Source organism: Diabrotica virgifera, chromosome 9 (assembly GCF_917563875.1).
Source record: "Diabrotica virgifera virgifera chromosome 9, PGI_DIABVI_V3a".
Lineage (NCBI taxonomy): Eukaryota > Metazoa > Arthropoda > Insecta > Coleoptera > Chrysomelidae > Diabrotica > Diabrotica virgifera.
In genome coordinates this window covers 195019427-195039796 of record NC_065451.1, presented here as the reverse complement: position 1 = coordinate 195039796, position 20370 = coordinate 195019427, and the positions used below count along the sequence as shown (strand labels likewise).

General features: G+C 32.7%; 2 protein-coding genes across 2 annotated transcripts in view; one reads left to right on the top strand and one right to left on the bottom strand.

Moving 5' to 3' along the window:
• The window catches only part of LOC114339236 (protein NDRG3), a 658690-nt gene that overhangs the window by 507951 nt on the left and 130369 nt on the right, over positions 1-20370 (bottom strand). The window lies entirely within an intron of this gene.
• LOC126891993 (glucose dehydrogenase [FAD, quinone]-like) overlaps positions 1-20370 on the top strand; it is a 69424-nt gene that overhangs the window by 11452 nt on the left and 37602 nt on the right. The window contains exons 2-3 of the mRNA XM_050661371.1: positions 16742-16830; positions 18252-18488. Coding sequence (XP_050517328.1) covers positions 16742-16830; positions 18252-18488 — 326 coding nt within the window. The remainder of the gene's footprint in view (positions 1-16741; positions 16831-18251; positions 18489-20370) is intronic.

Genomic DNA, 20370 nt, shown 5'->3' with positions numbered 1-20370 from the left:
TGAGTCTTTGCCTAAAATTTAAGATGGGAATTGGCCCAATTTTTAATTCAGTCAGATTTAGAAAATCGAAAATTTCGTGTATATATAGTGTCGCGTGTAGGGGGTGTAGGTGTGCACCACTGGCGAGAACTGCCGTTCTCTGGTAATAGATATTTTGTAACATTTTTAAATGTCCATTCTTTTGCTATTCCTCTTCTTCAAGATTCGCTCCTATCGGAGATTGGAAATCATTCTGGAAATTATAATTGAATATGTTTTAGTTTTTAGTTATTTAATAATGGTTTTACCCCTATTTTGTTTAGTCTTTACGGTCTACAATTCAATACTCTTTTAGTTTATTTACACTAACACAAAAATGTAACTATTTAATTCAGAAAATTTACATATTTACGACTTAACGATGCAAGTTAAATTGAAGAGTACAGGGGAAAAACAAGGAATGCCACATTTTATACATATTGAGATAAACACGAATAAAGTTTAATTCTTATGATATCTAAAAAGTACTTAAGAGATTCTTAGCAGAATTCTAGCAATTCTTATTCTATAATTTGAATATACTATTAATCTATATTAACTTATTAATTTAATAATGCACCAAAAAACTTTTTTTTTCTCTGATTCTGGCCTTGGTTTAGAACTAGAACCTTTGGCCACGTAATTGTATAACTTATCACTAACTCAGGTGTAATGTGTAGTGTGTGTGTGTGTGTGTGTGTGTGTGTTGAGTAAGTGTCTTGTTACTTTGCAAAATCGACGTCAATGTCTTTGCAAAGAGACGCTAATTGTATCCGAACGTCTGCGGTCCCTCCGGTGAGTACCGATCCCACAAGGACAGAAACTTTTTTCATTTATTAATTTATAATAAATGAAAAAATTCCTGACCCTGGTCACCACAAAACTGCTAACATTCCTTATTTTTGTTCAGTGGCGTGCGGACAATCCTGGTTCTTCGCCTGGGTACAAATTCTTAGAAAATTTATATAGATCTTTCTGGGTATTGTCGTAAATCGATAGGCTAGTCGATAGTACTCAGTTTTTGCTGCCACATGGCGAGAAAAGCCAAAATTCATGAAAAAATGACATTCCTTGTTTTTCCCCTGTACTCTTCAATTATTCTGTTTATGCATAATGCACCTTTGGTTCCAGATTTATCTAGAACTTTCGGCGCAGCTATTTCAAACCAGCTGAATCTTCTAGTAGGTCATTGAAGCCAGACTACGCGGCGTCATTTAGATTTTTAGACCATTCTCGAAGTGTATAGAGTCCCTTCGAATAATGGAAGGTCGTCAAACGTCAGTCAGGTATTCTTTGAACAGGTCCGGTTTAACACATAATTCAATTGAACTACAGCCAAACCATTCATGGAGATTGCGGACTTACGAAATTTTACACCTTGCCACGCTTCTGCTTTTGATTTTGCTTTGCATTATATTCCTTGAGAGTTCTTATTTTTCACCTCTCATTATATATGTCCCTAGTATTCCAATTTCTCAGTTTTTATTGAGTTTAAAACTTCACATTGCTTTCCTAGTTGTTAGAGAAATTTTTTTTTAAATTGTTGTAATGTTTAAAATCTGTCCTAAAAACAATAGGTAAATTATTTGACAGAATTTGAAAATTTGACCCATAGAGGGAGATCCAGTGATCACCCTCTTTACATAAATTAAATTAAAACAAGTTATCACAGATTATTCGAATTTTCTTGCTAGGTCCACTATTTTGAATTTCTTCAAGCGTCGTACACCATTATGATCATCAGTGAGGTTGCTCGCTAACTCGTTTGGATGCGATTCTAGTCTCTTGGAATATTTTTTGTAATATTCTGTTATTACTGTTTTATGGAAGGAACATTGAGATCTTGCTCTATCACATAGTTTGGCACGTACCACGAGGCATTCAGCACTGTTCTAAGGACGTTGTTCTGGAATCTCTGCAATATCTCTAGGTTTGTTTAACTGGCTGCCCCCCAAAGTTGGATACCATAGGTCCACACTGGTTTTAAGATAGCTCTATATATCAACTTTCTGTTTTCAAAAGATATTTGAGATTTACGACCGTTGATTGGCGATCCGTTCATGATGTTTTCATAATACGTCAATAATATTGCATTTAGAATGCTTCTAGATTTTAATTCTTCGATTGCCTGAGTATCCAAACCTCAGCTCTCTATAAAAGGGTATATAAAGGGTTGGAATATAAAATATCTATTTTTAACAGTTTGAACAATGTTATGATTGCAATTATAGTAATAATAAGACCCTCAATTGAACCCGGACCAACCCTCAAACTTCAAAAATGTTTTAGCTTCAGCGTGATTACCGTTATTGAACAACTTCACACAAAAGATCAAATTATTGTGAAAGACGGTGAATGGACTCATTTGAGAGCTCCTCGGTGTTACATTCTACACTCGAAGAAGCATTATCTTCTTTAGTACTCACTGTAATTTAGTATATAGCTAATTACAATAATGGAACTGACCAAATCGTGCGATGCGTTTTATGCATTAAACAATCGTTGCTCAGACAATCATCCATTCATTTTTAGTGGGCATCATTCCTGAACAAAAATCAGATACTTGAGTTGTAAAAATCTCAGTCACTAGAAAAGTCGTCGCAAACACAAATTTCTATACTTCTAAAAACACATATTTTAACCAGAAAACAATAATAATTAAACTATAAACACAATTAGTCGAAGCAATAAAGAACTGAACCTCGAAAAAAAAACAACAAGACGGATCTTATTAATTATTTTTTGCATTCGATTCGTGAATGCGCCAAGAAACTTTGTTGTGACCCCTAACCATGATAATAATATAATATTGAAAAACTGCATACAAAAAATGCATTCTTAAAGTGCATCTCAAACAGACAATTAAAAAAATTCAGAACTCGTCAATTATCGGCGGAAATGAGTTCAATTTTGTTACTCTGTGGTTTTTGGGGTCGCTGAAAACGAATATGACGTCATAAGTGATCTCAGGAATACCTGATGCCCAGGGTACCTACTGTTTACCTTGTCTTCGGGAGTATTCGGCAAATTCATTAAAAAATTAGTCAAAAATCATTACTTAGGGGGTTTTTGGGGTCGCTGACGACAAATATGACATCGGAAGTGATCTCCGGAGTACCTGGTGCCCAGGGTACCTAATGTTTATCTCGTGACTAATGATTTTTTTTTAATAATTTTTTAATGAATTTGAGGTATGAGGAATGAGGTAAACAGTAGGTAACCTGAGCATCAGGTACTCCGGAGATCACTTACGATGTCATATTGGTCGTCAGAGGCCCCAAAACCCCCGAGTAATGAATTTTGATTAATTTTTAAATGAATTTGCCCAAAACTCCAAAAAACGAGGTAAACAGCAGGTACCCTGGGTACCAAGTATTCCGTAGATCACTTCCGACATCATATACGTCGTCAGCGACCCAAAAACCCCTAAGTAATGATTTTTGACTAATGTTTTAATGGATTTGCCGAAAACTCCAGAAAACGAGGTACCCTGGGCACCAGATATTCTAGAGATCACTTCCGATCACTTCCTTTCGTCATTAGGGACCTCAAAATCCCCCAAATAATGATTTTAGGTACCCTGGGCACCAGGTACTCCGTAGATCTATTCCGATGCCATATTCGTCGTTAGTGGCCCTATAAACCCCGAGTAATGATTTTTGACTAATTTTTTAATGAATTTTAATGACGAGGAAAACAGTAGGTAGTCTGGACCCCAGGCACTCTTACGAAGGAGATCACTTACGACGTCATATTCGTTTTCAGCGACCCCAAAAACTTCAGAATAACAAAATTGAACTCATTTCCGCCGATAATTAACGAGTTCTGAATTTTTTTAATGTCTGTTTGAGATGAACTTTAAGAATGCATTTTTTGTATGCAGTTTTTCAATATTTTATCATGGCTCGGGGTCACAAAGTTTCCTGGCGCATTCACGAATCGAATGCAAAAATAATTATGAAGATCCGTCTGCTCTTTTTTTTTGCATTGTAAACTTTAAACTTTATTATCATCATTGTAAACGTTACAAACTTCCTACCTTAAACACATCGCATTTTAAATGGCAAATTAATGCATTTGCCAGGTGTAAAGCAGCTTACCTGAAACAAAGTAGTACTAATTAGTAACTGTATACATATAACCACAAATTAAATAATAATGAAGAGTATGGTCGACCAGCGTAACGGCAGTTAGTTTTGGAGTAGAATCTGCTGGAAGAGTGAGTCTTTAAAGTTAGTCCAGTAAAAAAACAGTTGATAAGATATTATATGTAGTGTAGAGGATGTGTAGTTGAAAAGATCTTGTAGGTATATGAGGAATATAGTCCAGGATAAATAGGTTTTTTCCATGACACTTAAACAGCCAGGGTACTGAAGCGTTTTTTCGACAGGTAATACCTATAAGAGCAAATTGTAACTATTACCTGCGTAGGATCTGGCGGCCATTTTTATTTATAAACAATTAAGGGTCAAAAATGGCATTTTTCACTTTTTTTTTCAAATCAATGGAAAACAGGGAAACTTATGGTTTTTTTAGTACAAATATCTTTGAGATTATGGAAAAAGCTTTAAAATGACGTATTACAAGTTTGATATAGTCATTTATTGTTAATATAATTGCAAAAAAAGTCGGAAATGCAAAAAAAATGTTTTCGCAATAACTGTTGTAAAAATTAGTGTGCAGCTTTGAAATTTTTGTCAAATAAGGGTTCTTTGGTGCTTAATATGTCATAAAAATGTCAAAGCGATTTATTCGATTGTTTAAATTTTATTCAAATTGTTTATCCCAGAGAGCAATTTTTTGCAATAACATATTAGGTCTGGATCCCGCGTATGAAAAAAAAGTTGATTAATAGCAAGCTGAAAATTTGTTAATAGCTTAAGGGTGTCTAGTCGAATAAACTTTGATATATGGGAACACTGAAACAGGGGTAGTTTTAATTGTGGAACAGGTTAAAAATTTGGAACGGTTACAGCACGAGAACGGCACATTTATTTTGTCCGACAGAACAGACTTAAACTCTCCGAACAGAGATTAAACTCTCATGAAAAAATCAGACTGCTATTTATTACCTGTCATAATTCCTGTCATTTGACATATTCTACATGTTCCACTCATTAAAACGCCCATTTGGTGATAAATAGCAGTCTGATTTTTGCATGAGGGTTTAATCTCTGTTCGAAGAGTTTAAGTCTGTTCTGTCGGACAAAATAAATGTGCCGTTTTCGTGCTGTGACCGTTCCAAATTTTTAACCTGTTCCACAATTAAAACTACCCCTGTTCCAGTGTTCACACATATCAAAGTTTATTCGAATAGACACCCTTAAGCTATTAACAAATTTTCAGCTTGCTATTAATCAACTTTTTTTTCATACGCGGGATCCAGACCTATATGTAAGTCAGAAAAAAAATAACGTTAAAACCATTACATAGGTGTCAAATGAAAGAGCATGAGCTATATTTTTAACTTGGTTTAAAAAAACTGAATAAAAAATGTATTTATTAGTAATAAATAATTATGCAAAAGTATCGTAAATCTTTCCTTATAAACTTTTTATTTTGTTATATAAGAAATTATATATATTTATTACAATTTTTTATCAATTATGATATAAATAACATTACTTGGTAGTTGGTTTACTTAAACCACGGTAAAAAAGTTAATTTTTTTGGAAAAAGTTATTCAAAAAGTTTATAATGAAAAATTGACAATACTTTTGCATAATTATTTATTACTAATAAATGCATTTTTTATTCACTTTTTAAACCATGTTGAAAATATATCTCATGCTCTTTCATTTGACACCTGTGGAATGGTTCTAACGTCATTTTTTCTGACTTATGTTATTGCAAAAAAATGCTCCCTGGGATAAACAATTTGAATAAAATTTAAACAATTAAATAAATCGCTTTGAAATTTGTATCACATATTATGCACCAAAGAACCCTCATTTGACAAAAATTTCAAAGCTGTACATTAATTTTTACAACAGTTATTGCGAAAATATTTCTTTTTGCAATTCCGACTTTTTTCTTAATTATATTAACAATAAATGAGTATATCAAACTTTGTAATATGTCATTTTAAAGCTTTTTCCATAATATCGAAGATATTTGTACTAAAAAAATCATAAGTTTCACTGTTTTCCGTTGATTTGAAAAAAGGGGAAAATGCCATTTTTTGACAGTTAATTGTTTATAAATAAAAATGGCCGCCAGATTCTACGCAGGAAATAGTTATAATTTGTTCCTATATTACCTGTCGAAAAAACGCTTCAGTACCCTAGGTGCTGAAGTGTGACGAACAGGGTATATTTTTGTCTTATTACCCTGGCCTAATTTGTCATCAATTATCCCTCATAAAATATATCTTTTGGCACCTTTAAAAACCTATATAAGATTTTTACGTTGAATCCATGATTTTTTTACCTTGGGGTACTTGGTCGCAGTCACCGTCACTGAAAAAACAATGGAGTTTCTCGAGATTTAGTAATAAAGCTTGTGTATTGGTGTATAATCTGGTTTTGTGTTTTTAGAACGTTAATTTGTAAATTTGTTTTACGAAGCAATAACACAAGCAAATGAAGAGTTGTAAATACACAGTGTATACAAAACGATTAAACTTATTGATGAAAAGTATATTCATGTTTTGGTAAATTTATTTAACCCAAATAAACTAAGAGTTTTTGTTGATTGACTGAGTGTAGGGCCTTTTCAAAGCCTATAAAGACAAGTATAAACAATTTCTTACACTCAAGGCATTTCTCGATCAGAACTACTCTTACTAAAAGATGGTAATTCTTTCCGTTTCTTGATCTGAAACGAGCCTGTGTTTGCAAGAAAGAAATCAATTTTATTTGTTAATCCTTTGGATATAATCTTAGTAAATAGTTGCAAGCATATACCTAGCTCTAGAATTTGCTAGATCGGTAAGGTCTCCCTTTTTGAGCAATAACAAAATTTTAATTTAACAAATGAGACAAGGTTTTCCATAGAGTAAAAGATAAAAACGTTCGTCCTGTAGGAATTTAACATTTTCTTACCTTTTTTAAGATTCACTTTTCAAAAAAAAAGAATGTGTATGTACTTTGTACGCACGTAAGAAGATATTCTTCTATTATAATATAATGGGTAATTTAAACGAAGTAAATATACTTAACAGGTTATTTGTATTTTATCCCACAATAAAACACTGAAAACTTTTGTTTTCTATACTTCCACAAAATTTATTATTTACATTACAACTATGTGACTACAGCTGTTTCGGCAGAGTGCCTTTCTCAAGTGATATAATTTAGCTGCCGAAACAGCTGTAGTCACATAGTTGTAAATAATAAATTTTGTGGAAGTATAGAAAACAAAAGTTTTCAGTGTTTTATTGTGAGATAAAATGAACTTCCATCAAGTAACGGTCGAATCCATCAATTATTTGTATTTTATTTAAAAATCAAACTAACTTTCTTATCTACCACTTTCAAAAAATTTTTATTAAAACAACCAAAAATAAAAAAAATATGAATCGCCCAGGATTTGAACCCGCGTCATTCCAATCTCAGAGCTAACGCATTACCAACTACTCAGCGATTTCCTTGTAATTGACATGTAAGTTTCGGATATAATTAAACACCACGGCGACATATAGTGTAAAAATGTTATGCTTACATAATATTTTATTATTTTACTACAGAGAAACACAAATCCAAAAACACAAGAATTATAATAAATAATACATTTCCTAAAAACACTAATATATTCTTTTACTATCTTATTTGCACGGTTACAGATACATACATACCTATCTTGAAAGATTAGCAATGAACTACATACTGTCTGTGTACATACTGTCTGCGCAGGCGCGCAGATTTATGTACAATTTTACCCTCAATCGAATCGCGCCTAAAGAAGAATAGCTTCAAAAACAAGTATCCTAAAATCGATTAACAATACAATGCTATATATAACAAAAGTAATTGTTGCTAAATTAAATGCATAACAATGTCATACAAAATATTATTTTGAAGTTGGTTTGAATGTTTTATATCGATAAAGTTAAAAAATTGAAGCCGTGTATATAATTATGACTATATTTGCTTCATTAAAACTGGTTAATCTTCAGAGAAAGTTAATGGTACCTATCTAATTTTTATTTAACACATAATAAGCGAAGAAAAAATGTGTGTTAATTATGTACATATACGCAGTACCAACCTACAAAAACGTACATAACAAATCACTAATTTTTCAGTTGACCATGTGTCATGTAAATGTGCTTCATAGTTCATTTTTTAATCATTACAACAGTAATAATCAAAGAAAAAGTGAGTGTTAATTAAAAACGTAAACACTAATGATACAAATAATAAACCTTCATCACCAGTCAGTTCGCCTAATAGTAATACTCATCTTAAACAAACAAAAACAAAATATTTTATAGCCTCAAAACTTAACTGTATTAAATACTATTCATTATTATCTAAATTAGCTAATCTTTGATTAAGAAAAACATGAATATTTAACAATTTTTTCTTGGTAGGTTCATTGCCCCAGGATGCCAATGACTGTGAATATGTATAATAATATAGTTAAAAGAAGTCATTAGAATTGAAGTTTAATAACATTGATTATAACATAAAAATTTTTTTTAAATCAGATTTTGATTTTTTATTATGATTTTATTTTAGGAGAGAATTCTGTATAATTATAATAGTAGGGGAGGAAAGTATGCTAAATTTGCAGTTACTCGAGCGTTTGTGACTCGACCTATTGGTTTGTGAAGTGCCATCTATCAATAATTCGAAAAAATGTCTCAAATAAAAGTTGCTTATTTTTACGTAAGGAATCCAAATCTGCAATAAAAAATGGGGGTTCCGATTTAACATTTAAAAGTAATCCCACACCCCACCTCTATGGGGTGTTGTGTTTGGTGTCATTCGATAGATTTTTCAAAAATATTGAATACGTTTATTTTTGCAGTTTTTCGAACTGGTGTTTATTTCGCGAAATATCACGGGGTTCCTATTTAAAATTTAAAATTTACTCCCTACCCCTATTTGTTGGGGGTCGTGTTTGGTATCATTCGGTAGATTTTAAAAAAATATTGAATTCGTACCTATGTTTTAGTTTTTCGATCACGTCTATTTCTCGAAATATTCGCTTTTTCCTCGTGAAACTTTGAGACTCCCCTATTTCCTTAAGCCTTGCCCAAACCGTCAGATTTTTGAAATATACACTGTTCTGCATGTACTTAACTTAGCTTATCTTAATCTGACGATTTCGAGTTTGTCTAAGTATAGATTTGTTTTCCGGGCCCCCCTTAACGAAATCCCCTGTATTAAGATCCAATATGTGGTAGGGGTACATTTACAGGGTACATTTCTCCCCATGTCATAATCTGACGCGCTCGAGTAACTGCAAAATCTCCGCTTGGGCTCGCCTGCTATAACTCGTAGTCATCCTGTGAAAGGGTGAAAGGGCTAACTGAAATAAATACAATATTAAACACTACCATAGATAACATTGAATTCGGCATCAATGAAAAAACTTCAACTGAATCATTCGAGTTGTGGGTATATAGAAGAATCCTGAAAATATCGTGGACAGAACACGTCACAAACAAAGAGGTTCTTAGAAAGATGAATAAAGAAATGGAAGTCTTAAATACAATTAAAACCAGAAAATTGGCATATCTCTGACATATTACACGTGGAGAAAGATACAACTTGCTCCAACTCATTATGCAGGGAAAGATTCAAGGAAAAAGAAGCATAGGGAGATGCAGAATATCGTGGCTGCGCAACCTGGTATGGATGTACATCAAATGAACTTTTCAGAGCAGCCGTCTCCAAAGTCCGAATAGCTATGACGATTGCCGACCTCCGTCGCGGAAATGACACTTGAAGAAGATAGATAACATAAATAAGTAATCAAAAAGGAGTGACCTAATGACCATATCCCTTATGATTTCGAAAAGCGTTACAAGAGCGAAGGGTTACAAATCATATACTCCTCCTCCTCAGTCGTTCCCTCATTGCTGAGTGTCGTGATTCCCTATAATGCGAGTAACTATCTCTTTCCATCGGCTTCTGTCCTGAGCTTCCCTCATGGATTCAGAGAATGTTTTTCCGCTGTTTTTCCGAGTAGGTGAGCGACCTCTACTTCTTCGCCCTTCAACGTTTCCCGAAATTATAAATCTCTCAAGATTATCATCACTTTTTCTTGCAATATGGCCGAAAAATTTTAAGACGGTGGAGAGGCAAATAGAGGAAAGTCTAGTCTGAATATTAAGCTCTTGGAGGATTGAGTGATTTGTTCTGTGTTCCGTCCATGAGATCCGAAATATTCTTCTCCAGCACCATATTTCAAAGGCGTCAATCTTTTTTCTGTCGTCCGATTTCTTGGTCCATGTTTCGGATCCGTAATTAAATATGGGAAAAATTAAGGCACGTACTAATCTTATTTTGGGGTTCTTCAACAAGGAGCGATTTTTCCAGATTTTCGATAATCGACTCATAGCGTTTTTGGCCATGCCTATTCTCCTACGTATTTCTGTTTCACAAGATCCTGTATTACTGATGTAGGATCCTAGATAAGTGAACTCGTTAACCACTTCAAACTGGTCTAAGGCTCCTGTTGTCTGAAGTGAATGTGAATAATCTAATGTTGTTCTGAAGCTATTTCCTTGTGGCATTTTTTTATGATTAATTATTTATATAGGAAATAAGCCACAATTAAAATGAAAAAAATAATTTTATTAACGTTTCGACGCCCAAATCGGGTGCCGTTGTCAAAATACAAAATATTACTAATAAACAAAAGTGTTGTTGCTAAGCAAAAAAATTCTTCTAATAATTTATTTAATCTCACTCATTTATATTGGCAATTCAGACATATATTATACATTTTAAAGTAGAAGACTTTAAAATGATATTGCCAATATTTATGAGTTGCGTTCCTGGGACGACTTACTGAAAGATAGTTCATTCGATTACATGAAATTAACCCCAACTCAAGAATATCCGTCATAAAAAATTATAGCATGTGATATTTCTTTAAAAAGACAACCAAATGCAACGACAGTAAAATTCTCGAGTTAGAGACTTCATAGTAAATCACAAGGGAAAACCAGGAAAAAATAAATTATTTATAAATTTTAACGTCGAAACGTTAATAAAATTATTTTTTTCATTTTAATTGTGGCTTATTTCCCATATAAATAATTAATCGTGAATAATCTACTATCATAATTTTTGTTTTTTGTTTATTGATCTTGAGACCACATCTATTGCTTTCGGCTTCCACTAGCTGCAGCAGGCTGGACATTTCTTCTTCGGATGCAGTTATTAACGTTGTATCATCTGCATGTCTGAGATTTGAGTTCTTCTTTCCTGCGATAGAAATACCGCCATTCCATTTGTCGAGTGCTTTTCTCATTATATATTCCCCATAGAAATTAAAAAGACTTGGAGATAGAATACATCCTTGTCGGACTCCTCTACCTATTTTAAAAGGATCGGACTTACGGTTTTCAATTCTTTTTCTGGTTTCACTGTTCTCATATAGGCTTTTCACCAGAGCTGACAGATGATCAGGAACCCCCATCTCATGTAGAACTTGCCACAAAACTGTCCAGTCTACACAGTCAAATGCCTTCTGATAATCCAGAAAGCAGATGATTATCGGAATTTTGAATTCTCGTGCTTTCTCAATGCGTTGTCACATATTAAGAATTTGCTCCCTTGTGCCTTTACCCTTCACGAAGCCTGCCTGTTCTTGTGGTATTTGTCTATCCAGGTATGTCTGCGTGCGACACTTGATGATTCTCAACAGAATTTTACTTGGGTGTGAAATTAGTGAGATGGTTCGGTAGTTACTACATTTTGTGGTTACGCCTTTCTTATGAATGGGAGTAAATAGTGCGGTACAACAATTACTGGGCCATTTGCCGATTCTCCATACATGATTGCACAGTCTCCATATTAATTGGAGACCATGTTCACCCATGTTCTGTAAAAGTTTTTCAACCTAATAAAAATATTTAAAAATATTTTTAAAAGACGTAGTACATATATACTTATCCGTATTACATATTAGCTGGAATTTGTGGGTTTGGTGAAGCAGAATATAAGTTTGCTAGCAGTATATAATTTGAATTAAACCCATGTTAGTGCGCCACGTTTAAGGAGCTCTAGCGTCATTAGAAAATGTTTTTCATTATAGTCAAATAGAAATAGAAGATTTCTAAAATTTGCAATTTTTTTCGTGAAGAGCTTTTTTGCACTGTGCATAACCGAACATATATCTTCTTCTTTTGGCATCATAACCCTGGATGGGCCTTTACTTGGCTGGCTATGTCCTTCCATTCAAATCTCTCTTGTGCTCTTCTCCTTCATTGTCTTATATTCATGGTTTTAGAATATATATAAATTGTAATAATCGCTTATTGTCTAAGATATGTACTATGTAATGTTTGGCAGTAATAATACCATGTTTACAACTGTGACCTGATTTTTTAATTATTAACTTATAAAATCTAATTGATTTAGGTCGACCGTTCTTCTAAAATCAAGGTAAAATGTTTATATTATTCTTGTTTATGCTATGCTGTTAAAAAACCTTGATTATAATGTTAAATATTATTACTAGTCGAGGAAATGAAGCTGAAAAAATGGCAAAACCTCGCAATTTTTTCGTCCAGCATCGATTTTTACAAAAATTTGGGATTAGGCTCATTTCGCCCTCTAGTTCATTTTCTATATTGAGCCGTTGTACGCTTTTAGTTTTTTAGGGGTGAAAACTACCCCTAAAAAAACTACTTGTAAAAAATTATAAATTAACATTTTAAACTTTAATATTGTCAACATATGGTTCTTATTAGTTACGTAATGATTGTTTTATGCTTTAAAATATACTATCATAATATTTCAACCCTTAAAACCACCCTTGTTGGAGCTATATATAAAAAATTGACTTATCCTAAAAGAATAATTTCGGCTTGCATCGATTTACATAAAAATTTGGGATTAGGATCATCTCACCCTGTACTTCATATTCTATAACATGCTCAAGGGCCTCGATTATTTTTAGGGGTGTAACTACCCCTTATTGTCAAAAATTATATAAACATATTTTAACCTTTAATATGGGTAAAATTTGGTTTTGATTGGCTAAAAATAATGATTGTTTTATGCTTTAGGACATAATATCAAAATATTTCAACCCTTAAAAACCACCCTTAAGAACATTACAATTTTTATAAGTAGATAATTTAGTAGACAATTTAATCAAAACCTGAGAAAGTGGTTTAATACATCGACAACCGGACTATTCAGAATAGCAGCAAGCAAAGTTAGGATAGCCATGCTGGTCGCCAACATCCGGAACGGATAGGCACCTTAAGAAGAAGAAGAAGATAATTTAATAGATCTATACAGAAAAAAAAGTAGTATTAAAGAATTACAAAAACATTTATTTAAACAAAAATATAAATTTACAAATATGTAGAAGTACAAAATACAAATAGTTTTTAAGTCATCTTCCAGTATACGAACCAGTTCTGTGGTATTTTACATGCATTGAAAATGTTCCATAAGCGGACTATTCAAATATTTTGAAAAAAAAAATCGTTTTATAAACATAGCTCCTTCATTTTTGGCGATAAAAGTTGTTTTAAAAATGATTTTGTAAGAATTTTTGAAGAGCTATAAGGATGTGTAATTTAAATTCCGTTAGATCCCTTAGTTTTTAATTGGAGTGGGTTTAAAGGGCTCGAATAAGAGGGTGTTTGCTCGTAAATAGATGTTTTAAACAGCTATATCTCACTAACTGTTCACTCTAATGGAAATCTATGTAGAGTGTAATTTGAATCATTAAAATAGCTATAATTTAGTCATGTATCACTTTTTTCATATCTCCACTATTTTCGGAGATATTTTGAAGTAAAAAGTGAAAAATACGAAATTGCAAAAAATCTATTTTTCTTTAAACTCCAATTTTTCTAAATTAGGCCTCTTAAATAGGTCAAACTTCTTGGATGTATTGAAAATACAAATATACAAGCAATTACAGAAAGGTGAAGACCAATTTTTAATTAAGAGGGTAGTTGGGGAGTTATTTTCACTGATTTTTTCGTAGAGAAAAGCAGGTACCGACATTTTTTTGATCATAAGTCGCTCTATTTTCATGCTAGAACTTTTTTATTATTATTATTGGAAAGGATTAATTGTATACTTGAAAAAAGATTATTTAAAGCTAACCTTTAACATGCCGTATCTCGGTTTTTATTGGTCTTGAAGATATTATAGGAAAAGAATTTAGTTTATGTTACTAAAAGATACAATTTTGTTATTTAAAGTTTTTTTGATTAAATGCGTATTTTTCGAGGAATTCTCAAAAAACTCTCTAAAAAAGTCGATTTTTTCGACGAAAAACTGTTACTTTTAAGCGCGAATAACTCGAAAAATATTAGTTTTACGAAGAAAATGCAAAAAACATATTTTTCTTAGAATAACTCTTTACATCGATTTACATGGTTAAAATGTAATAAAAAATTCCCACCCCCGAGATGGGGTAGCAACCACCCCCAAGGTTTTAGCGTACAGCGGCATGATATAGAAAATGATGATTGGACCATTCCCTACCTTCTGTGAAAATTTCAAGTAAATCCATGCTGGACGAAAAAATTGCGAGCCAAAATGCTTCATTTCCTCGACTATACCTAATTAAAGTAGATCTGAATTTTACTATAGTTTTTTAACAGTTAATATATTATGAAGAACTAATCAATATTATGTTAATTGATAAAGACTTAACCTCCGAAAAATGTTTTATATGGGACATACATATTATAGTGAGAGGAAATTGATATAGAATAATACAACTCAGACTGGTTGACAAAATAGAAGGAAAGACAAAATATAAGTAAAATTAACATGAAGTAAAACTCCCTAGTGTAGTTGGTATATTTAATAAAAATTCTAAAAAATTTTTAAAAATCCAAACGGATTACGTTCAAAACGTTTTCGGACTTATCAGTCCATCATCAGTGAACCTAAAAGTAAGTAATCTCACTTAGTAAAATTGAAAAGGGTGAAATTTTGAATGTTAAAAATTGAAAAGTGTGGTTACGATTACTTACCCTCTGTCCTTGCTAAATAGCCACAATGCCAAACACTGGTCAAGATGTATGTTCTAACTACATGGTGAAATCTGATCTACAATTTGGCTTACATTGGATGCCAACGGATTAGTACTAGGTACATGATGCTCTACTCCATTAATTAAGAGATTTTTTTATTATTAGGTCTACATTGAACTACGTTTAGTCTGTCAATGATTTAGAAGGAAGTTGAAATACTTCAAATGTCAGTAACATTGACATCCAGGAAAGGGAATTTTTAAGGTATTAACCAAGGTCAAGATCCAATGTGGTTACGGAAATTTAAGGTTAAGACTGTGTTGGAATTTTAATTTTTAATATTAGAATTTAAATTTACTATTTTTATAAAAATATTACAACCATTACTATAAACCTGACTATAAAATTAAATTTGATCGAACTTATTGTCATAATATGGTAATGAAAACAAAATGTAAGATAGAATTATTGGTTAATGAAAGTTAATAATTTTTGGCCTAAAATAGCCTTGTGGGTGAAAGTTAACTGTAATATTTTTATAAAAATAGTAAATTTAAATTCTAATATTAAAAATTAAAATTCCAACACAGTCTTAACCTTAAATTTCCGTAACCACATTGGATCTTGACCTTGGTTAATACCTTAAAAATTCCCTTTCCTGGATGTCAATGTTACTGACATTTGAAGTATTTCAACTTCCTTCTAAATCATTGACAGACTAAACGTAGTTCAATGTAGACCTAATAATAAAAAAATCTCTTAATTAATGGAGTAGAGCATCATGTACCTAGTACTAATCCGTTGGCATCCAATGTAAGCCAAATTGTAGATCAGATTTCACCATGTAGTTAGAACATACATCTTGACCAGTGTTTGGCATTGTGGCTATTTAGCAAGGACAGAGAGTAAGTAATCGTAACCACACTTTTCAATTTTTAACATTCAAAATTTCACCCTTTTCAATTTTACTAAGTGAGATTACTTACTTTTAGGTTCACTGATGATGGACTGATAAGTCCGAAAACGTTTTGAACGTAATCCGTTTGGATTTTTAAAAATTTTTTAGAATTTTTATTAAATATACCAACTACACTAGGGAGTTTTACTTCATGTTAATTTTATTTAACTAGATGGTATACAGCCAACCCTCGGGTATTATCCCGTTTTATTAACAAAATATAAGGTCGTAGAAGTGTAGGAAGAAAACAAGTTTCTTTGTTAAAAAACATTCGTGAATGGATTCAAATATCAGATTCAGGGCAATTATTCCATGTTGCACAAGATCGAGAAGCCTTTGCAATGGCCTTACAAAACTTACAAAGTCTTTCAAACAAATGTATAGAATGTTGGAAAAAAATCTGTGATTAAATTTGAGATTAGAAACAAAAAAAATAATGATTTACTTAGAAAAAAACAAAACATCTCTCTAACATGTGTGCTCCGTTCCATTCATTCATTAGTTAATAATGTTTTTATTAATGTCTTTAAGCATAGTATCACAAATATGTTCATTAACCCGACTTACGTAGTTGTAACCACATAATCTATATATCTATAACCACACAGGTAATACTGTTTTTTTTATTACAGGTATTATCTGATCATAACAGGAGTACTTTGGCAGATATGTTTTGTTTCTACACTTATTCCTCCATCTTACATTAATGTGCAAATTGACAGTAAGTTCATAAAAACTTAAAATATAACTGATATTTTATTTTACAACTATTTAAATTTATTCAGTCTCTTAACACTAACATTAAAAACATAATTCATGTTGTTCTAAAGCTATTTCATTGTGGCATTTTTGTAATCAACTATTCTAAGTGAGAAATAAGACACACTTAAACTAAAACATTATTTTATTGACGTTTTTTTCATTTTTTTAGGTAAATTGTGGCTTATTTCTCATTTAGAATAGTTGATAACATAATTAATGTATTTTTAATAATTTTATTTACTTCACGCTACAAATATATTTATTGGACTGACTCTTTGCAATTTATATCCTAAATACATTATATATTTTTCCCGTTATTCTTGAATCTCATCGAAGTCTCTTGACGGACGATTGCCTCATTTAACAGGTTTCTAGAACCTTCGTGACGTCAGCACTTCTAGATCTCTGTCAAGACGTGCATCATTTTTGGGCATTGCTGGTACACGGATTCTAATTCATCAGAAAACTCTTCTTTAACTATATGGTAGGGGAGCCCAAGCGGGGATATTTGCAGTTACTCGAGCGCGTCAGATTATTACATGGGGAGAAATCTTGTACCCTGAAAATGTACCTCTACCATATATTGGCCCTTAATACAGGGGAGTTCGTTAAGGGGGACCGAAGAAGAAAATCTATCCTTAGAAAAACTCAAAATCGTCAGATTAAGATAAGGTAAGTTAAGTAGGTACATGCAAAACAGTGTATATTTCAAAAATCTGACGATTTGAGCGGGGCGTAAGGAAATGGGTGAGTCCTAAAGTTTCACAAGAAAAAAGCGAATATTTTTCGAAATGAATGACAGATCGAATGATATCAAACACGACTTTCCACGGAGAGGGGTGGGGGGTAAATTTAATATTTTAAATACGATTCCCGCGATATTTCGCGAAATGAACATCAGATCGAAAAACTAAAAAATACACTTATTCAATATTTTTGAAAAATCTATCGAATGGCACCAAACACGACCCACCACGGTGGTGGGGTGGAGGGTTACTTTAAAATCTTAAACGGGAGCCCCCATTTTTGATTGCAGATTTGGATTCCTTACGTAAAAATAAGTAACTTTTATTCAAGAAATTTTTTGGAATTATGGATAGATGGCGCTATATAACCTAAAAAAACGATTGTTGGAAATGGAAAATAAAATTATGGAAAATCCTCACTAAAATGGAAAACTTTACTTAACTTTTTTTGGTTTTAGGACCTACTCTTTCCAACCCAATAGGTCCCCAAAGCGCTCGAGTGACTGCACATTTAGCATACTTTACTCCCCTACCAATATATTCGTTTTTCTGTCGGGGCATGCGCATAAATGAGACTATAGAATTATATCAATATGTGTGAATAACTAACCAATTCCGTTATAAATAATTTTAGATGCTTTTTCCAAATCCATTACGAACCAAACATTTGATTTCATCGTGATTGGTTCTGGACCTACAGGATCAGTAATCGCCAATAGATTATCAGAGGTACCAGAATGGAACGTACTATTAATCGAAGCGGGTACCATACCAAGTGCAATATCCGACATTCCTGCCATTTGTGGACACTTTCAATTCACTGGATACGACTGGGGTTACAGAACCGAGAGGCAGAATGGATTTTGTAAAGGTAAATTAATTTGTTTTATTTAGCTCGACAACTGAGGCTATTGACGTGGTACGGTTGATTTCAGAATCAGAATATCAGATGCAATGTGTAGTATGTGTGTTGAGTAAATATCAGATTCTGGTTATTTAGTACAGTCGACTTCATTGTCTTTACACAAAGACGCTAATTGTATCTGTACGTCTGTGGTCCCTCCGGTGGGTACCGATCCCACAAGGATATAAAATATTTTTATTTATTAATTTTTAATAAAGAAAACTTTCCTACCCACCTGGATTCGAACTTAGAACCCTTGGATCCAAAGGTATGCTCCCTTACCAGTGAGCCACAGAAGGGGTAAATTAAAATTGAATTTAATTAAGACAAAAAACGTTTGTTTTGTCTCACTTAGCTTTTTTTCTGATTTCATTATTAATCATTTTTATTTGTGATTGTCTTTGTTCTCGGCTTGTCTCAGTTGGTCTATTAGGTCCAATATCACTCGGTGATACATTAACATCCCAGAGATTTTTATTAATAAAAAAAACAAAAAAAAAATAATGGTTTGTGGACTTGTCTTCTATACCTTCCACATTAGTTAGCTCCACAATAAAAAATCTAATGTGGTGAATTTGGTGATCTCGATACCCGTTATATGGGTAAAACGCTTCAAACACATTGTCAGGGAAAACATTTAACGAAATGTTTACCCTAAGTGCATAATGAGACTAAGCCCTGTCTCAAGATAAAAAGACTGTCTTGTTAAAGATCTTGTTTTGGGAATCACTGGCCCAATATCTTCCAACTTTTTTAAAATTCTTTGAAATACTGTAATCCTGGAATTCTATTAGAATATCTTAAGCTAAATAAAGAGCTGGCAGATTCCGCACTATTGGCTGAGTTATTGCAGTTGTTTAACCAAAAGAGTACATTTTATCAACTTCATTGAAAGTTATACTTCTTTAGGCGCGATTTGGCAAAATATTGAGGGTGAATTTTTATACAAACGACAGTATGAAGTACGCGCATGCCGACAGTCTGAAGTTAGTTGCTAAATCTTCCAAGTTGCGTATGTATCAATGCAAATAATGTGCGAAAATAAAATATATTGCTGTTTTTAGTAAAGATATTTACTAAAATTGTTGTGTCTTTGGATTTACGATTAATCAAGGAAAATGTAATTGCGGGGAGGCTACACTCTACAGTTCATAACAAAATGATATATTGACGTTTTTTTTTATTTTTGGTATTATTTTAAGTAATAAACCAGAGAAGGCGAAGCAAAGATATATAAAATAGCCAAACAGAGAGCAAAGAAAGCAAGAGATTTTAATCAGATTAGATGTATCCGAGATGAAAATAATAAAATACTAATTCACGAAAAGGATGTCAAAAAGAGATGGAGAAAGTATTTTGACAGTTTATTAAATGAAGAATTTGACAGACAGCCTGTCGAGTTAACGGAGACAGTAACAGCAATGGTTACCAGAATAACAAACGAGGAAGTGGCTCAAGCGCTTCAAAAAATAAAGAAAGGAAAAGCAGTAGGACCAGATGATATTACCGGGGAAATATGGAGAGCATTGGGAGAGACAGGAATAAGTTAGCTAGCAGGTCTACTTAACAGAATTATGGAAGTTGGACAAATGCCAGACGAATGGAGAAGCAGTATATTAGTACCTGTCTACAAAAACAAGGGAGACATACAACAATTCACAAACTACAGGGCTATAAAACTACTTAGCCACACCATGAAAATATGGGAGAGAGTAATTGATAGACCGATACGTGAAGAAACCGAAATATCCGATAATCAATTTGGCTTTATGCAGGGCAGATCAACAACAGATGCAATTTTCATTGTAAGGCAGCTGATGGAAAAATACAGGAATAAAGAGACCAACTC